Source organism: Hippichthys cyanospilos, chromosome 4, assembly GCF_059441005.1.
Source record: "Hippichthys cyanospilos isolate Australia breed blue-spotted pipefish chromosome 4, RoL_Hcya_1.0, whole genome shotgun sequence".
NCBI classification, from domain to species: Eukaryota; Metazoa; Chordata; class Actinopteri; order Syngnathiformes; family Syngnathidae; genus Hippichthys; species Hippichthys cyanospilos.
The window spans coordinates 23,473,965-23,490,593 of NC_142372.1; the positions used below are offsets into that span (position 1 = coordinate 23,473,965).

The 16,629-nt window shown below is 38.2% G+C and overlaps 1 protein-coding gene across 2 annotated transcripts in view; it reads left to right on the top strand.

Moving 5' to 3' along the window:
- Window positions 1-710: 710 nt before the first annotated feature.
- Window positions 711-16,629, top strand: part of serinc4 (serine incorporator 4) — a 28,725-nt gene continuing 12,806 nt past the window's right edge. Inside the window, exons 1-2 of one of the 2 annotated variants that reach the window (XM_088414016.1) lie at window positions 711-924; window positions 16,014-16,181. In XM_088414016.1, the coding sequence (XP_088270142.1) occupies window positions 877-924; window positions 16,014-16,181 (216 nt within the window). In that variant the 5' untranslated portion in view covers window positions 711-876. Of the gene's footprint in view, window positions 925-9,117; window positions 9,664-16,013; window positions 16,182-16,629 lie in introns of those variants that run through there. The other variant, XM_088414015.1, reaches the window with a different exon arrangement.

Genomic DNA, 16,629 nt, shown 5'->3' on the forward strand with positions numbered 1-16,629 from the left:
TTTAAGGGTTGTAAATGGTAATACAAGTAGTTTATGATTTTTTTCATTGAAGATTCTATTTCGTTCAGGAATATGGTTCTTACCTGCCACAACATCAGATGGAAGATCCTAAAAGGCCTCATAGCATCCAAAATGAGTAGGCACAATGATTAATACACACAAATGCAACAGTAATAACAGCAGGGGTGCCGAGCACCAACTCCTGGTCTCAACTCTACCCCAAGGCCGCCTCGGTATTGTTGGTGGCCGGCATTATCTCGCACTTTTGCTTGTTTATCTGTCTGTCCACATTACCCCTTTGCTGAGTTTTCTTTTAGTGTTATAAACTGTAAATTCTTTCTTTTTGTGCTGGTTTAAGTGCGCTGCTAAAGTGAGTTTAAATGTGAAGTGAAATATAAATAAAACGTATTGGCAGAATTAATTGTGATAGATGCAAACATGAATTTGACAATGACTTGTTGATTGCAAAACAATTGTTGGACTATGCAGATCGTCAATGGTCCGGATTATCTGTTACTTTCACGGTTGTTCTTTTTCTGTCTATTATAAGTGGTTTACGTGACTTTGAACAGAAATAACCCTTCAGCCACCGTGGCACCTAAGCTTTCTGTCCAGTCGTTTCCTGCTCTTTTGTGGGTGCACACTTTTCAGTGCACCCAGCATAATCAGATTAAGAAAGAATAAAACGGCTTCCAGGGAAGACTAAAAATCACACGGGTGCTCCCGGGATTCTGTTCTTCGTCCTTGAGGCAATGTGCCTATCGGTTTATAACTGGAAGGATGGCTCTGTGGCCAGTGAAACAATGCCTTGATTGCACCAACCTTTTTATCCTTCTTTATGACTGAGTCAAGCTGTGGGTTTTTGAGGGTCGCCTCATGTCGGAAGTCACGGACGCAATGTCGGGTCACGTCATACGAGCGCAGGTAACATTTCTCTTGCTGTCTTCCTTACGATGCGTGGACTGAAACAAAAAGCTCAACGAGACTGTATAATAATAATTGGATTGGCAAAATATTTAGGATGTGTTTTGCACGTTTTCCTCAATATGTCACGCTTACAATCTACCCTAAGAAAAATGCAGACGGATTTACTGACCCACTTGCTGGCTAATTATGGGTTTTATGCATATTGGGTTACTTTTACCAAAAGTTGGGATTGAAGATTTAATTTTGACAGGCTGAATAGATGAAGCATTTTTGCCATTTCTGTTCCGCACTGAAGTTTAAGTAAATTTAATGCAACATTAGTAGTGGCTGGACAGCTTGATGGATAATACCGCTGACTAGCGCTGTATACTTGTACATTGGGGTTCAAATCCTGGTCATGCCAGATGACTTCACCATTGACAATAAGGTGGTTAGTAGGAAGAACTGACTTAGAAAGTTGCTTAGGCATCTTCGAATATGGTGGTAGTAAATTTTGTATTTTATTATTATTATTATTTTTTTAAAATAGCTCTACCTGGGAAATCCTTTTTTTGCGAGCTTTCTTGCATCAGTATGGGTAGTTTTTACACCTTATTGCAAGAAAATTGGACAAGATTCTCTGTCACATGTGCAAGGTGTACTGAATTCAGAATTGACTGACCTCATTTGGACCCAGAACTTGATTGGTTATGCAACTCAGTTTGTGTTAATTTTGAGTTTTGACCCAATAGTTTAGAGTCTAAAGGCATTAATGTACACATATAGTACATATACTGTAATGAACATACATAGTATCTAATAGCATCTCTACCATGGATTGCTATACACAATTGTGCGGTACAATTTTGACACTACTAACGAACAGATACACTCAACATAACTTTTTCAACAAAACTTTAAAACTCTCTTCGGCATCTTCGAATATGGTGGTAATAAATTATGTATTTTTTTTAAATATCTTTACCTGGGAAATCCTTTTTTGCGAGCTTTCTTGCATCAGCATGGGTAGTTTTTACAGCTTTTTGCAAGAAATTGGCTAAGATTCTCTGTCACATGTGCAAGGTGTACCGAATTCAGCAGTGACTGTTCCTCATTTGGACCCAGAACTTGATTGGTTATGCAACTCAGTTTGTGAAAATTTTGAGTTTTGACCCAATAGTTTAGTGTCTAAAGGCATTGATGTACACATATAGTACATATACTGTAATGAACATACATAGTATCTAATAGTATCTCTACCATGGATTGCTGTACACAATTGTGCGGTACAACATAGACAGTACTAACAAATACACTCAACATAACTTTTTCGACAAAACTTTAAAACTCTCTTAATGAATGATCAATCTCCCATTAATTCTGATACTCAGTCATGCTACCTGTCTACTGCTCTCAGCTTCAATAAAACAAGTAGCAATGAGCAAAAACAAATAAATGAGTACCATGGTCTACAGTATACTGTACAGTAAAGTCGTCCTTATGATGATAGGTGGCGGATGAATGGATTGCTTCTCCGACCAAAGCTTGGATGCTAGCCAATAGTTATTACCCAAATCTATTGAAACCATAGCTTGAACTGTGATTTACTGCCTCTAATTTGCTTTTGTTTGTTCTCCTTGGCGCTGCCCCCTCTCCACAAGGCAGAAGTAATTATCTGACAGTGAAAGGGGCCCCCAGGAATGCTGGAGCATGAGTGCTAGATTGGATCTTTCTGAGCAATATGTGTTTGTCACTGGGACAAAATAGTTTACAACCGTTTATGGTGGACTGACCCGTTCTGTTAGATGTTAGGTGAAGTATGGGGGGCAAGGTGTACAAACCCTATGGTTTGTTTTAAAGAAAAGTTTAACTTTTACAAAAAAAAAAAAAAAAAGTTTAAGAAAAACTAACAAAAAAGCAGACTTTGCAACAGAATTTGATTTCGATAAAAAAGTAGATCAAAAAATATTCAGCTGGCAATTTACCGTATATGGGACAGAACATGTACGAGTGTGGCTGTACTCTCGTAGAGTTGTGTTATTGGCCTGTGTTGCTTTTTATGTGACTTCCTTATTTTTCAGTCACCATGGAGACCATTGGTGGGTGGAGTCAGCTGCAGCTCCTGCTGAGTACTTTAAAAGCCCAGTCCCAACGGGAAGGGGTTGTTGTGTTATTCACCCATTTACCTTTCTGCTGCTAAAACTATGTATCTTTCATACCTATTTCCACACTTCAGTGTAACCATCTAGAATAATGTCGGTTTGATTCTATCACCAGTTTTCCTTTCCGCACTGACTCTGTCCTCCTGAACCGTCGTCGGATTAGATTTGGTTTATTATCGTTATTTTTAGACACCACCAGTTTGTAGCCACTAGCCATGCTTCCTTGTTTACATTTTCCCATTGATTAGCCTCATGCTAGCTCTATCTTTACGTTCAATTTCAGTGTTTTTATACCATGTTTTTGTCTGCTTTAACAACTATTAATAACAATTTAATCAAATGTAATAACAATTCCAGCAAACACAATAATTATTTTGTTTCCTAAATGCACTCACTAAACATTTCCAATGATACGTCTTTAATACTGTAATTGGCTGGGCAAAAGTTCCAAGTGTACCCTGCCTACTTCTTGAAGACAGCTGGGATAGGCTCCAGCACACCCTACGACCCTGGTAAAGATCAGTGGTTAAGATAATGGATGGAAAGAGGTCTATAATAACAAGGTAAATGCCAAAAAATTAATGCATGGTTGTACTTGGTGTGCTAGCAGAGGTTTTCTTGTCAGCAGAGAGTTTAGTGGAAAGATGTTGGTGATTTCACCTTCTGTATGTGCTAATCTTCTTAGCTGAGTGTAACCTATTCTTTGTTCCTCAGTTCCTAGAAAGGTCTTCTAGTCTACTGTGTTTGCAAAGCTCAAATAGTCGTCATAGTAACAAGAACCTCACTCAGTATATATCAGGTGGAAGGGGTCAGTGGTATAGTGCATGAGCAAATTATTTCGTTCATGGAGAAAATGTACCATACGGTATAAACTTTAATACACCATTGACAGAAAAATGATGATTGTGGTTCGAGAAAAAAACAAACAACAAAAGCCTTATAATTATCATGGGATAATGTGACCCTCCAGTTAGTGCAAGTTTGTGAATTCTTCTTCACTTTTCTTTGTTATATCAAAAAGTTATATTTACACGGAATTGCAAAATTATTTGGCCCTCTTGAACCTTTCAACCTTTTGTCACATTTCAGGCTTCAAACAAAGGTGTAACAATTTTTGCCAATGACCGACAACAAGTGGGACACAATCGTTAAGTGGAATGAAATTTATTGGCTAGTTTAAACATTTTAACATATACAAAATTGAAGTGTGGGGTGTCCAATATTATTCGTCCCCCTTGCAAATCAAGAGACTGAAATTTTTGCCCATTCTTCTTTGCAAAATAGCTCGAAGTGAGGTTGGGTGGAGAGCGTTTGAGAAAAGCAGTCTTCAGCTCTTTCCGCAGATTCTCTATTGGAATCAGGTCTGGACTTTGACTTGGCCAGACTCCTTTTGAAAGAGAAATCCCCAATCTCTATTGCAGACTCCAACAGCTTTTTTTCCAGGATGTTTGATTTTGGTTTTTTCTGACCAGAGCACCTACTTCCACATGTTTGGTGTGTCACCCAGGTGGCTTTCGGCAAACTTTAAACAGATATCTATGAGAAATGGCTTTCTTCTTGGCATTCTTCCATAAAGGCCAGATTTGTGCTGTGTACAACCGACCTTGGTCCTATGAACAGACTCTCCCACCTCACCTGTAGACCCCTGCAGTTCAACCAGAGTGATCATGGGCATCTTGGCTGCATCTCTGATCAGTCCTCTTCTTTTTCAAGAATCTAGATCAGGGGTGGGTAAACATTTTGTCTCGGGGGCCACATTGACTTTTAGAATTTGACAGCTGGGCCGGACAGCAACAAGATACAATACATATAAAAAAAAAAAAAACTGCATTTGTTAACAGTGCATATCAAACATAAACATAGCTAAAGTATTAATGTAATAACATATACTTTTAATTGATAACAGTGTTGTTGATCACCCATTTTAGCCAGTGCATCAAAGTCTAGAGGTAATCCTGTTGTGACAATTCTCAGAACAGATCTGAGGTGTTCATCACTCATAACACTCATAACTCACAAAGCCAAGCTTTGTCATTCAGCTCTGGAAAATCGTCAGTATTTTCACGTAGCTCGAAAAATGGAATAATCTTCCTGTTTGAGCTCCCAGACATGTTGACTACACTTAATCAGACATTTAATGGGACAGTAACTTTGTGTGATCAGCATTAGTTTCTATGAGAAAAAGAATAAATTGGTGATGGGAAGGTCCCCATGCTCAAATTAAGTTGACAGGTTTTGCAACGTGGTCAACCTACGCAGTGCTTCTTAGTGAATTATGCGGTGTAGGAACAATACCTCTTGAGCATCCCAAAATTTTTCCTGTCAGATTTGCTGACTGGTAACATTGCGGAGCGTACTCCAAGGGAACTTGTGTCTCTGCATGACCTTTGATATGCTGGTAAATAAGTCCTCTCCCCTTGTTTTTTCTTTCAGGGATTCCATATCCGAAAAGTCCTCCATTGCCTCGAAATGAGCAGTGTCCTTGATATCAGTCATTGCTTTTGTCCAGTGCCAAAGAATATAATGAAAATGATGCCGCTTTGTTTGGCTCGCTAGTTAAGTGTTCTTCAATACGGCAATTCACTGAAATTAAATTAAGCATTTTCTAAAATGATAATAAACAATGATACTTATACAAACTAAAAAACCCATTTTATAAGCAAATTAAAACTAATTGAATGCAAAAAACTCCCATGAAGACTTTAAATCTTGTAACGTTGGTCAAGGAATATGTTTACCTTTGCCATTGCTGTTGTGGCTATAAAACAGGAGTGTCAAACCAATTTTTATCGTGGGCCACATTGTAGTTATTGTTTCTGTCAGAGGGCTGGAATACATTTGAAGTGTATATGTTGCACACTTAATTTTGAAATCAGAGGCCGGTAAAAACTGTTCAAAAGACAGATTGGGAACAAAAAAATGTGTTTTTTTTTAAGACAACTTGCAAGTTTGGTATTTTAGCCGGAAACCTGATGTCAAATCAACATAAAATGATGAGGCGGGCCGGATCTGGCCCCCAGGCATTGAGTTTGACACCCGTGCTATAAAACATAGCCGATGAAATGAGTTGGAGTGAGATGCATTGATCACTGCTTGTTGTGTTAACACATTGATCGCAGCTGTTAGAACAGTCTTTGCTTCTTTGAGCCATTAATGTGTCTTTAAGACAGCGTGGCGACAGAGACCTATCTGTCTATGACGGTGAAGGTTATCCTCACTGAAAGGAGGACTGAACAACGACAGGATTATCCAGACACTCTGCCCTGCACACTAACCCAAATCCAATCTGACTCTCTCTTCTTGCACACAGCGCTTTCAAACGGCCAGCCCGCACGTTTCAATTCATATCTCATCTTCAGCACAGACAGAAACAATGAAATGCTCGATTGAAACATTGTATTTTTATTGTTATGATTTGTACCTGACAAAATATGTATCGTACGGTAATGTATTTTTTAGACTTCAAAGTGCACACAAAATCCTTTGATTTTTCTCGAAAATAGACAACACACCTTATGATCAGGCATGCCTTAAGTATGGATGTCAAATTCAAGTTGAATATATATATATATATATATATATATATATATATATATATATATATATATATATATATATATATATATATATATATATATATATATATATATATATATATATATATATATATAATGCACTCTATACCAGGGGTTCTCAAACTTTTTGGAGTCAGGGACCACTTTCTGAAAGCAAACTTTCCAAGGAACCCCATTGCAAACAAAACAAACAAAAATGTAATTAAAGCCAAACATAAGTGCCCTTTTTATTCAGCGACATATTCAGTTTGACAAGTATATTTGTTACTTACTTCCTATGCTGAAGTTCCAAAAATAAATATTGCAAATTGCATGCCACCTAGTAACAAACTTGCTCAATTTCCATTGAGGGAAGGTTGCGTGGAATGTGGAATACTGAGTTTTTTCGTCCCTTCTTTATGGTAGTTTTCTGGCTTTGCGACAAAAACAACTGTCATGACCCTAGGGAGTTACCTGTATTTGTGTTGTTTCGTCTCCATCTGCAGGCGTTTTTGGATAATTGCACTTATTTTCTGTTGCTGACGGCAACAAACTAGGGAATATAGGCATAACAAGCCCCACGCAAAGGTAAATAAATCATTTCTATATATATATTTTTTTATGTTGTTTTCTGATCGTATACATGTATATTATATATACATAGCACTCCTGATACTATTTTGGTACCAATTTTTAATATATATGTACAATTTTGATGTTTTTACCCGCGGTTCTAAACGCATTAGCTATTTAACATACGTTTGGATAGTCTGCCATACGGTGAATTCGCCTTATATTTCTTGAGCAAGACCCTGAAACCCCAGTTGCTCCAGATGCTGCTTCATCAGTTACTTAATGAGCAGGTAGTGTAAAACGCTTTGAGTTCCAAAGGCAGAAAAGTGCTATATAAGTGAAAGTCCATTTACTGTTTACCATTAACATGGCTGCAGATATAAATGCAACACTTCACGCCACTGCTAACAGAGTTTGACCATCACAGATCTTGTCATTGTGTAAGCATTTAAGGTGGTTTTCCCTATCGCGGGTCCCTATCATGTTGAAACCGTGAAAAATATTCCTGCCAACTTCCTACTAAGTAGATTGACGACAGGAAGAGCATTCAGTCATGTCTCTTATTCTTCCTCTTTCCCTTCTCACAAGTGACTCTCCTCATTCTAATGCACTTTTTTTGTGTACATTTGTGTTTGAGTTAATTGAGCTAATCAGGAACAAACATTCTTACAGAACAGAAAGTATATGGTCTGTAATCAACACAACACAAAATTTCCGCATGTCCCCAAAACAAATTAAAATACAAAAATTATGTATGCAGATTCCAAATGAATACACACATGATTACTCACATAAGTGTAAATGAATAAAAATTATGTCTGTACTAAATAATATGTTACAATTGTTGACTGATCATACTCCTGATATGCTCTGAGTAGAACAAACTGGCACATGTTTCATGCTTTGCCCATCCTCTAAATTTAGCTGATCACGACAAAAAGTTTATTGTCATATCCTGTTTATTGTATAAATGTATTGAGATATAGTAACATTTTTCAAATAATATTTTAGTTCTGTAATTTCCTTTGAAATGACAATGTTATCCTTTTTTTAAACAAAAATGTTGTTTCATCATATTTTATACCGTAAAACAGTGTTTAAAGAGTTGTGGTCGAGTGTAAAGAGTTTTTTTGTGGAAAAAGACATGTTCCTCACAAATCAGAACTTAAAAAATGAAAGAAAAAAAAGACACACCTCTGTCTTTGTTATCCTGTCTTGCAAAGCAGACTGAAGTAGAATGAATTGGTTGCACATTTATAGATCGAAGCAAAAATCACTTTGAACCGAAATGTTTTGAATTGAAAATCGAGAGCAGAACATTGGAATCAAATCAAATCTTTCGACAAAGATTCCCACCCCTGATACTAATCATCATCATCATCATCATCATCATCATCACAGCAACATAAAATTGGTAATAAAGACAGAATGATCAATCTTGCTAAAGCTAAATTGTTCAATAGTCCCAAGCAAAAGGCTGACTAGTCGTATTGTTTTGTAAAGCAACGATGTTATTAACCAATGGAGTCCCAGATAGTCATTGGCCTATTTCACAAGCACTTTGACTAATGCATGCCTTTGTCGTTCATTCCATGATGAGACCATGCATATGCAGTCCACTTCAATGTTTGTAGGTCGTAATGCACCTGATAACTGATGGGATTATACCTGCCTTCGCTTTATCCGAGTGATATTCATTCTTGTGGGGGATTGGAGGCCGCCAGTCATTTTGAATCTTAAAATGAGACAGGGTCATTTTATTTTGTCAAAAAGTTGAAGTATTGATGATCTCCCTGTTGCACTTCGGAGGGAGGGGACATTGGGGGAAGGGAAGCGAGGGACAGATGGGATTGACACATGGTCCCTGTCAGCCTCCTCTTCTCACCCCCCCTCCCCTCGCAGTTGTGTCTAATCTGACCGGGTAGAATGGGGTGAGAGGCTGGGGGAGGGTGCTGGGCATTGGCCACCACTTCTCTCGCTTTTCTGGCAGCAACCAACAGAGCCACAGAGCCAAAGCACGCAGGATGTGGGAGAAAAAAACAGGACTTCTTCCCCTGTCCTGAGGGAGTTAACGTGATCTGAAGTAGCACTCATGCTGAGGTTTTCACTTCCAGAGAATGCAGCCCAACTAGATTTATTTCTAATCCATCATAAGGAGAGCGCAGGCACAACAACCCGCTGCCGGACCCGGCTGCATAGTTTTTCTTTTTGCTGTTTTTGTTTTTTTTTCCAAAACGATGTTTTCCTATGGGGAGCTTCAGGCCTGTTGTAACTTTGGGCCGCTTTAAGGATGTAACCATGCGGACTTTGGAGACACTCTGAAGAAAATCGGTTTGAGGTGGAAATTTATGGCCAAATGCAAAGTCGTAGTGGGTGAGCAAAAACATTTGGGAGGCACGATGTCCGTCAACCAGGGCATGAACCGTCGCAGTGTCTACAATTACTTCCTCAACATGGTGGCCTATCAGGTGAGAGCTGGTGAGAAGTAGCAATACTGGTCGTAAACAGAGCTGGTCTTTGAAATGTAATCAAGGTCAGAAAGTGATTTAGTCAAGGTTTTGGATTATATTTTGAAATGAATAAAACAAGTTGAACCTTGAGCCTTTCTATTAAAATATGAAAGCAGTACACTTACTAATAAGTCAGTATATTTTTGCATTAATATTAAGCACAAGTCAAGATGTATTTTGAATACATCTATTTAGATTTTGTTTACAATTTTTTAAATTTTATTTAGATTTTTTTTACAATTTTTAAAATGCATAAGTATTGTAGATAAATTAGTGCAGTTCACCGTTTTTCAACAAGTAGTGTATATTTCAGAGTTCTTAAATTTCCATTTTTAGTGCCTCTTTAGCTGTCAAGGGAAACATGTTACATTCTTTATGTAGGAGAAAGACACACAACAAGCTTGACAATAATGAGTATGTAGTTGAATAAAAACTTGCATGCAAAGAGACAGTGCAACTCCAACCTGTTGGCTGCTTCTACAAAGCATCTGCATATAGAAAATCATGAGCAGGCACTTATCAGCTGTCCTCATGCAACCGGCGCAATAGACGTCTTGCTTTGTCTCATAGCAAAGGGATGACATGATTTCTGAATGGGCGAAAATGGAACAAGGTCTATTTCCTAGTTAGCCAATAAATCAAGAGATTATAAAACAGCATTAATTGTCTTACAAGTGTGAGTGCATATGCTGTAGTTTTCTAAAAGATCACTGGACTTATACGTTGTATGATAGTATTTTTCAGAAAATTTGAGAAGTTTGTCAACAGGCTGAAAGACATTGCTGAGCAAGTCAAGTCAGCCATTTTTGACCAGTTTCTCAGGTTCACGGTTAACCTACATCATACTCTGACCAGTCAATCACCCATTCCCACCAATGAGCAATTTAGATTTGTCCTAAACCTGTCTTAAAGATGGGAGTAGGTCAGAGTAGTTTAAGAAAAAAAACTACCAGTACACACAAATTTGCATTAAATTAAAACACAAATTCTTCTGTGAAGCCAACCGAACAACCATCATGGGCAACTTCCATTTTTTTGCTGGTTCGACATTCATCATTCATCAGAGCCCTGCCCCCTTTTTGTCATCATCAGAAAGACGAAATTGTAATCGTCGGTCCTTCAGTCCGTCAGTGTATTTTTAACCAAACCTCCGCCACCATTAGAGGGCGACATTTGACTTTTTTTTTTTTATCTGGTCTGACATTCGTCAGGCGCTGGTCTGCCACTGTCTGCACTCATACTTATTCTTTTTTTCTGTTTTAGTATTTACACTTAAGGTTAACACCGTGTCTGTAGTTCTACAACTACCCTGCAAATGAAACGCAACACAGAAGTAGAAAGGTAACACAAAAACAAAGCCAGTTAAGGGGTTTAACCCTCAGCTATAATAAACCATCATGTTCAAAATAGCGGACAAGAGTGCAATTAACCATCATGTCTACTAGATGGCATTATCATGCTTTACATGACTTTAAAAATGGTGGATATCGGTTCTCACTTATAACTGCCTGCCCTACAACTAATAAAGACAGTTTCATTAACATTTGTCTAAAATTCATCTGTCACATACACTACAATTGAAACAAAGTATTGCTGTGGTTGAACTTGTCTTTAATTAGGGAAGAAACATATACCGTGCCTTTCCTGGCCCAGAGCCAATAAATACAAAAGATGCAAATTTGGTCTTTGGTCATTCAGTGGTTACTTGAATCTTATCCCAAAATTCTCTTCAGCAAGAAACCTGCAACGGGACTAAGACAGGGAGCAACTACACATAAATCTCTGGTAAAGTCAGTTGTACTATTGCTGCGAATGACAAGTAATAAATGTAACTAACGCTACTTCATGTTTTTTCACTTACCGCGGGGGTTTATGGTCTCCATTAACTGTGGAAAACGAGGAATTACTGTATATGTGTGTATCTGTAAGTGATGTACTTATCAGCACAGTGTTGACATCATTCAGTAGTGTTTTTAATGGTACTTCAGCCTCGACAAACAGAAGGTCGTTGAGTTCCCCCAGGACTTAATGATCTTTTCACTCAATCACAGTTGTGTTAAGATGTTCTGTTTGTGGGGCTTGTAACACACTCTGGTTGGGAGAGAGCACTATTATACTTCAAATAGTGTTTAACCCCTGCAGTCCATCCAATTATCCATTTTACCGCTTGAAAAAAAATTGAACCATCCTTCTATTTTCTACAGCCGCTTATCCTCATTAGGGTTGCAGGCTTTTGCGTGCCTATCCCCCTGTGCCAGCCAAACGCAGATTTCAAACCACGAAAACCATTAAAAAAAAAAAAAATCATATTTGTAAAACAAAATAACACAAAACTCTCACAATCCATCCACCCACGTACACGTACTTGAAACATTACGAGATTGCGCAAGAGCAAGATTGTGTACAGTATGCTTTCTGAAACCACGACTGAAACAATGCACAAACAATGACCTCTCCAATGCTGGGCAATTTCAATGAGGAGAGTAGTCACATTAAAGACTTTTCCTCTCTTAATAGTGATTGCTGCATACAAATGCTTGAGCACTTAGGCCGTTTTCCCTGGGTGCATGTGTCTATGCTTGCGACCTATAAGTATAGAGTGTGTTTAAATTTCCATACACCCAACTATATGACAGTTTAAAATTTGGAAATTTTAACTGGAAAATTTGGAAGAATTAACTGAGTGAGGTCACCAACAGTGACAGATGATACAGGTGGTGAGGGTTACAATGACAGGTTAAAATGACAGACCAAATCTACAGTTCTGTTGGTCCTTTTCATTGATACTAAAATCTTGAATGAAAATTCCCATTGTGATGAGTTGACATTGAAAAAAAAAACACACAGCTTGGCAAGATTCACACAGCTGCAACTTCTTCAATTTTTGAGCTCCCACCATGTATCATATTTTATCATATTAAACGGGAATTAATTGTAGAATTAAAATACCTTGATCATATCTCAAGTTTCATTTTTGGAGACAAAAACCTGATTTTTTTTTTTTAAAACACATCATAGATATAGAACATAGTACTGCCAGGATGGCACAAATGTTTTTCAGAGATGGCTGGTTTTAGAGCCATTCAGTCAGAATTTAATTCCTTTGCTTCCATTTAACTGGGCCAGAAAACAGGCCTGCAAATCGCATAACAGCAAATGACCTAATTGTTTGCTGAGTGGGCTTGAATGGAGTTGTTCATATTCATAAAATAATGTTAAATAGGCATTAAATGTCAAAACTTTGTTTTACCTATACATACAGTATCTTCACCAGCTGCTTAAATCTATTGTTGATTAAAATGATAGTTTACATCATCTTCCCAAACTCTTTTTTTTTCAAAGGTATTAGAGCCATGACTGGAGTGGTACCTCTACATCCGTACGCCTCTTGTTAAGAAAAATTCAGGTTACGAAATGCCTTGGCAATATTGCTCTAGTAACAAGAGAAAATTCAGGATATGGAAAGTGAAAATTCTTGGTTTATAATAATGAGACATGAAACACCAGCGCTCGCTTCAACAAGACTGTAATGTAAAATGTTATCTCAACCCTTGATGCCTACTGTAGGATTTGTTACAGTTTTTGATGCATTTTTGTGATTTATGAATATGCCAGCTTGCCCAAAAATGAGACACTATTTTTTTGCACCGATGTTTACTGTGATCATATACTTTTTTTCTTTTCACACTTTCACTCACATTTTCCACCAACGGTTCACACCGTGAAACTAACAAACGTAAAATTGACAACAGCTATGGAGAACAATGTACATATTCACATAAAAACACCTATGTAACATACCACTTTGGGCTGTCGCGTCTGATGTTAGCGTTGTTAGCACAACATTAACTCTTTAACAGGTGGGCTGAATGACATCACAAAGTAAGCACTTTGCATGGCCCCAAACTAAACTTAAGTAAATTTAGATGCTCAAAATAATTCCAAAAGAAATATTATTGCTCCTGTAGACTTGTAAATGATGCCCGGAGCACTGGAAATGTAAAATAAAAATCTACCTATAAAACGACCTAAAAAGGTCACTCTCTGCTCATCAACACACCGGCACCATCTCAGGGCAAACAAATGATTACTCTGCACTAATATAACTCTAATAGGTATCGGTCACTGTTTTGATGTACTTTTATAATTTATTAATACTATTTATTTGAAGGGTTTAGGAGCAGGAGGAGCATTAGGAGGACGAGCAGGAGCATTAGGCTTTTAACATGTAAAAAGAGTCTCAGGAAAGAGGACCTGAACAAACAAAATTCAGTTCACCATTTGAAATTGGTGAACTTTCATCTGAATGAAGAGCAAATTATAAAGGAAATCACATTCATGTTATGATTGGGCAAGGCTGAAATGTGTAATGACTGAGATGCCACACCTGCTATTAGCACATATACTTGCAAATAAACTCATAGAATGTCTAGCAAGTGTTTTATATCTCATATTTTCTTACACATATTTGAAGATATGTGGTATTATAAACACAGATTAACATGTCCCCTTATAGAGCTGTCACCTTATCATCTTGGAGGGCTATGAGTGTCCTATTAATCCTGGGAGATGAGTTATCTAGGGCTTTATTTCCCTGACAGGATAACTCACAGCAAACAGGTCATTCATTAGGGACTAGACAAAACAAGGCTCTGAATCCACTATGAAGATTTGTATTCCGATTGTAGTCATTGTCAAAAAGACATTTTCAAATACTAAATACTGGGCAAGTTTTTTTCTTTTTTTTTTTTTTACTATTGTATTTTTTACAGGGCATTCAATGTTTGATGATATATTCCACGCAGGGGCTTGTCTTTCCATCACAGTCCAGCAGAAGCCTTCTCTTTACTTGGTTTCTGTTTGAAGTGTTGACTAAAAAAAAAATCATCTCTGGGCATCGTCATCTTGTTGTACAGTTGGAGGCCTGTTGCCTCCTTCTGGATAATGCCATGGACACTCACTTGTTTATGGCTCTCCACTTTCTGCTTGGCATACAGCCTCAGGGAACAAGACTTGGGGTGAAGCCCTCGGTGCATTTTAAGGTGCTTCCCGGCCTTGACATGAGTGGCTTGCACCTCTTCCAGTGGCCAGGGTATTTGGCTGAAGCTGACTCACATGTGTCCTCACGATTGCTATTTGCCTGTGGAATTGCAAGGCGTTTGTAGATATCCTGCACATCTGCTATGATGCCTTCAGGTCGTTCAAGGTATTCGTTGCTATGGACATTTAAAAGTTGAATGTGACAAAACTTTAAACACGTGTCTCAAAACTTGGGATTTCAACTTGGCACCATTCAAAGTGCTGTAACTTCATCAAGTTCACCAAGAACACACAGACACAAACACACACCTACACACAAGCATATATATGTGTATGTATGCTTCCTTGAAGTTTCATAAGTCCATCAATAATGATTCCGTTTGGGACCCGGTTTAGTTCGTCCAAGGAAGTCATCGGTAAATTCTCCATCACTGTGAAGTGACATTGTAAACGAGCACCATCACGAGGATGATTCGCAGCCCTAACGGCCAGTCCAAGCCGCCTCAGTAAGCAAATAGGAAGGCATGGGATGTGCATGCTCAGGCAAATAAAGGGAGACAAGAAAACTATGACACAGGGATTGCATTTTTCCTGCAGTTTGTCTCACCAGGAAGAGGGCAATTAACTATTGCCTCTCCACTAACTGGTTTGTTAGCAATTGGTTGTGCTACATTCACATGCTATGACATTGTTTAATAAACAATGACTGACTTTTTTTGCCCCCATATCAAACGCACCTGTTTTGCTTGCTTGCTGAGGACCAGTGTCAAGCCACGGCACATCTTGGAGCTATTTTTCCGGAAAAAAAAAAGAAAAAAAGTTCAGCTTATTCTTGGGTGTCATGGATGAAAGTTAAGTAGTAGAGTGAAGCATTACGCATTACGCATCGGTGATTTCTGTTGCGCATGCGTACCTGCGTAAAACTTATATGCACCCTTGCATTTGGGTTACACAGCCAATTGGGTGCCAGCACATTAAATACAGACGCCTATCCTGAATACAGGCACCTGATTGGCCATATAAACCATAACACGGACATGGTGCGGTACAGTAGCGCTTTAAAGTTACATACCTCTAGCCAAACAATATGCTAATGGTATAATAGCTCATAACTCTCTACAGAGACAAGACCATAGCGTTTTTGGGTCACTTTTAACACAATAAATATTGTGACACCTCTAGTCCTCACTTGTTTCATCAGCGCCATCTGGTCAGCCAGATATAACTGATAATTGATTAATAGTTCCTGTGTTTTCTCCCCTCCTTAGATATGCTGCTGTTGTGGGCCTGCTCCTTGCTCGCTCTGCTGTGCCTTCTGTCCTCCAGTCAAATCGTCCACCAGCACACGGGTCATGTATACCATCTTTCACATTATGAGCTGCGCTGTCTCATGCCTCATGCTGTCACGTACCGTCTCTGAACTTGTCAGAGAAAATGTGAGTGTGGTCTTTTGTGGCCTTCATTCCTTAATTGACATACTTTGCAGTTTTCATATACTGTACAGGTAAACGAAAATACACAATCAACAACAAATTCATACAGTAATAATAAAAGAAATTAGAAAACCATATTATTATTGTTGTTATTAAATAACTAATTAAAAATTAGGTTTGTAGTTTACAATTACATAGAGTTGTTCCATTTCTATGGCAATATTTTGATGACATTCTTTGCTAAATAAATTCATTTTTTTAAATCACTGAACAAACGTGAAATTGTACTAGGATTTTTTTTTAACACTGCAATTTTCCCATGAGAATAAGCTGTTATGTCTCGTGACAGACAGAGGAATGCTGCACAGATTTAAACATCCATCCATTTTCCGTAGCCACTTATCCTCAAAAGGGTCGCAGGCTTACTGGTGCCTATCACAGTCGTCTTCGG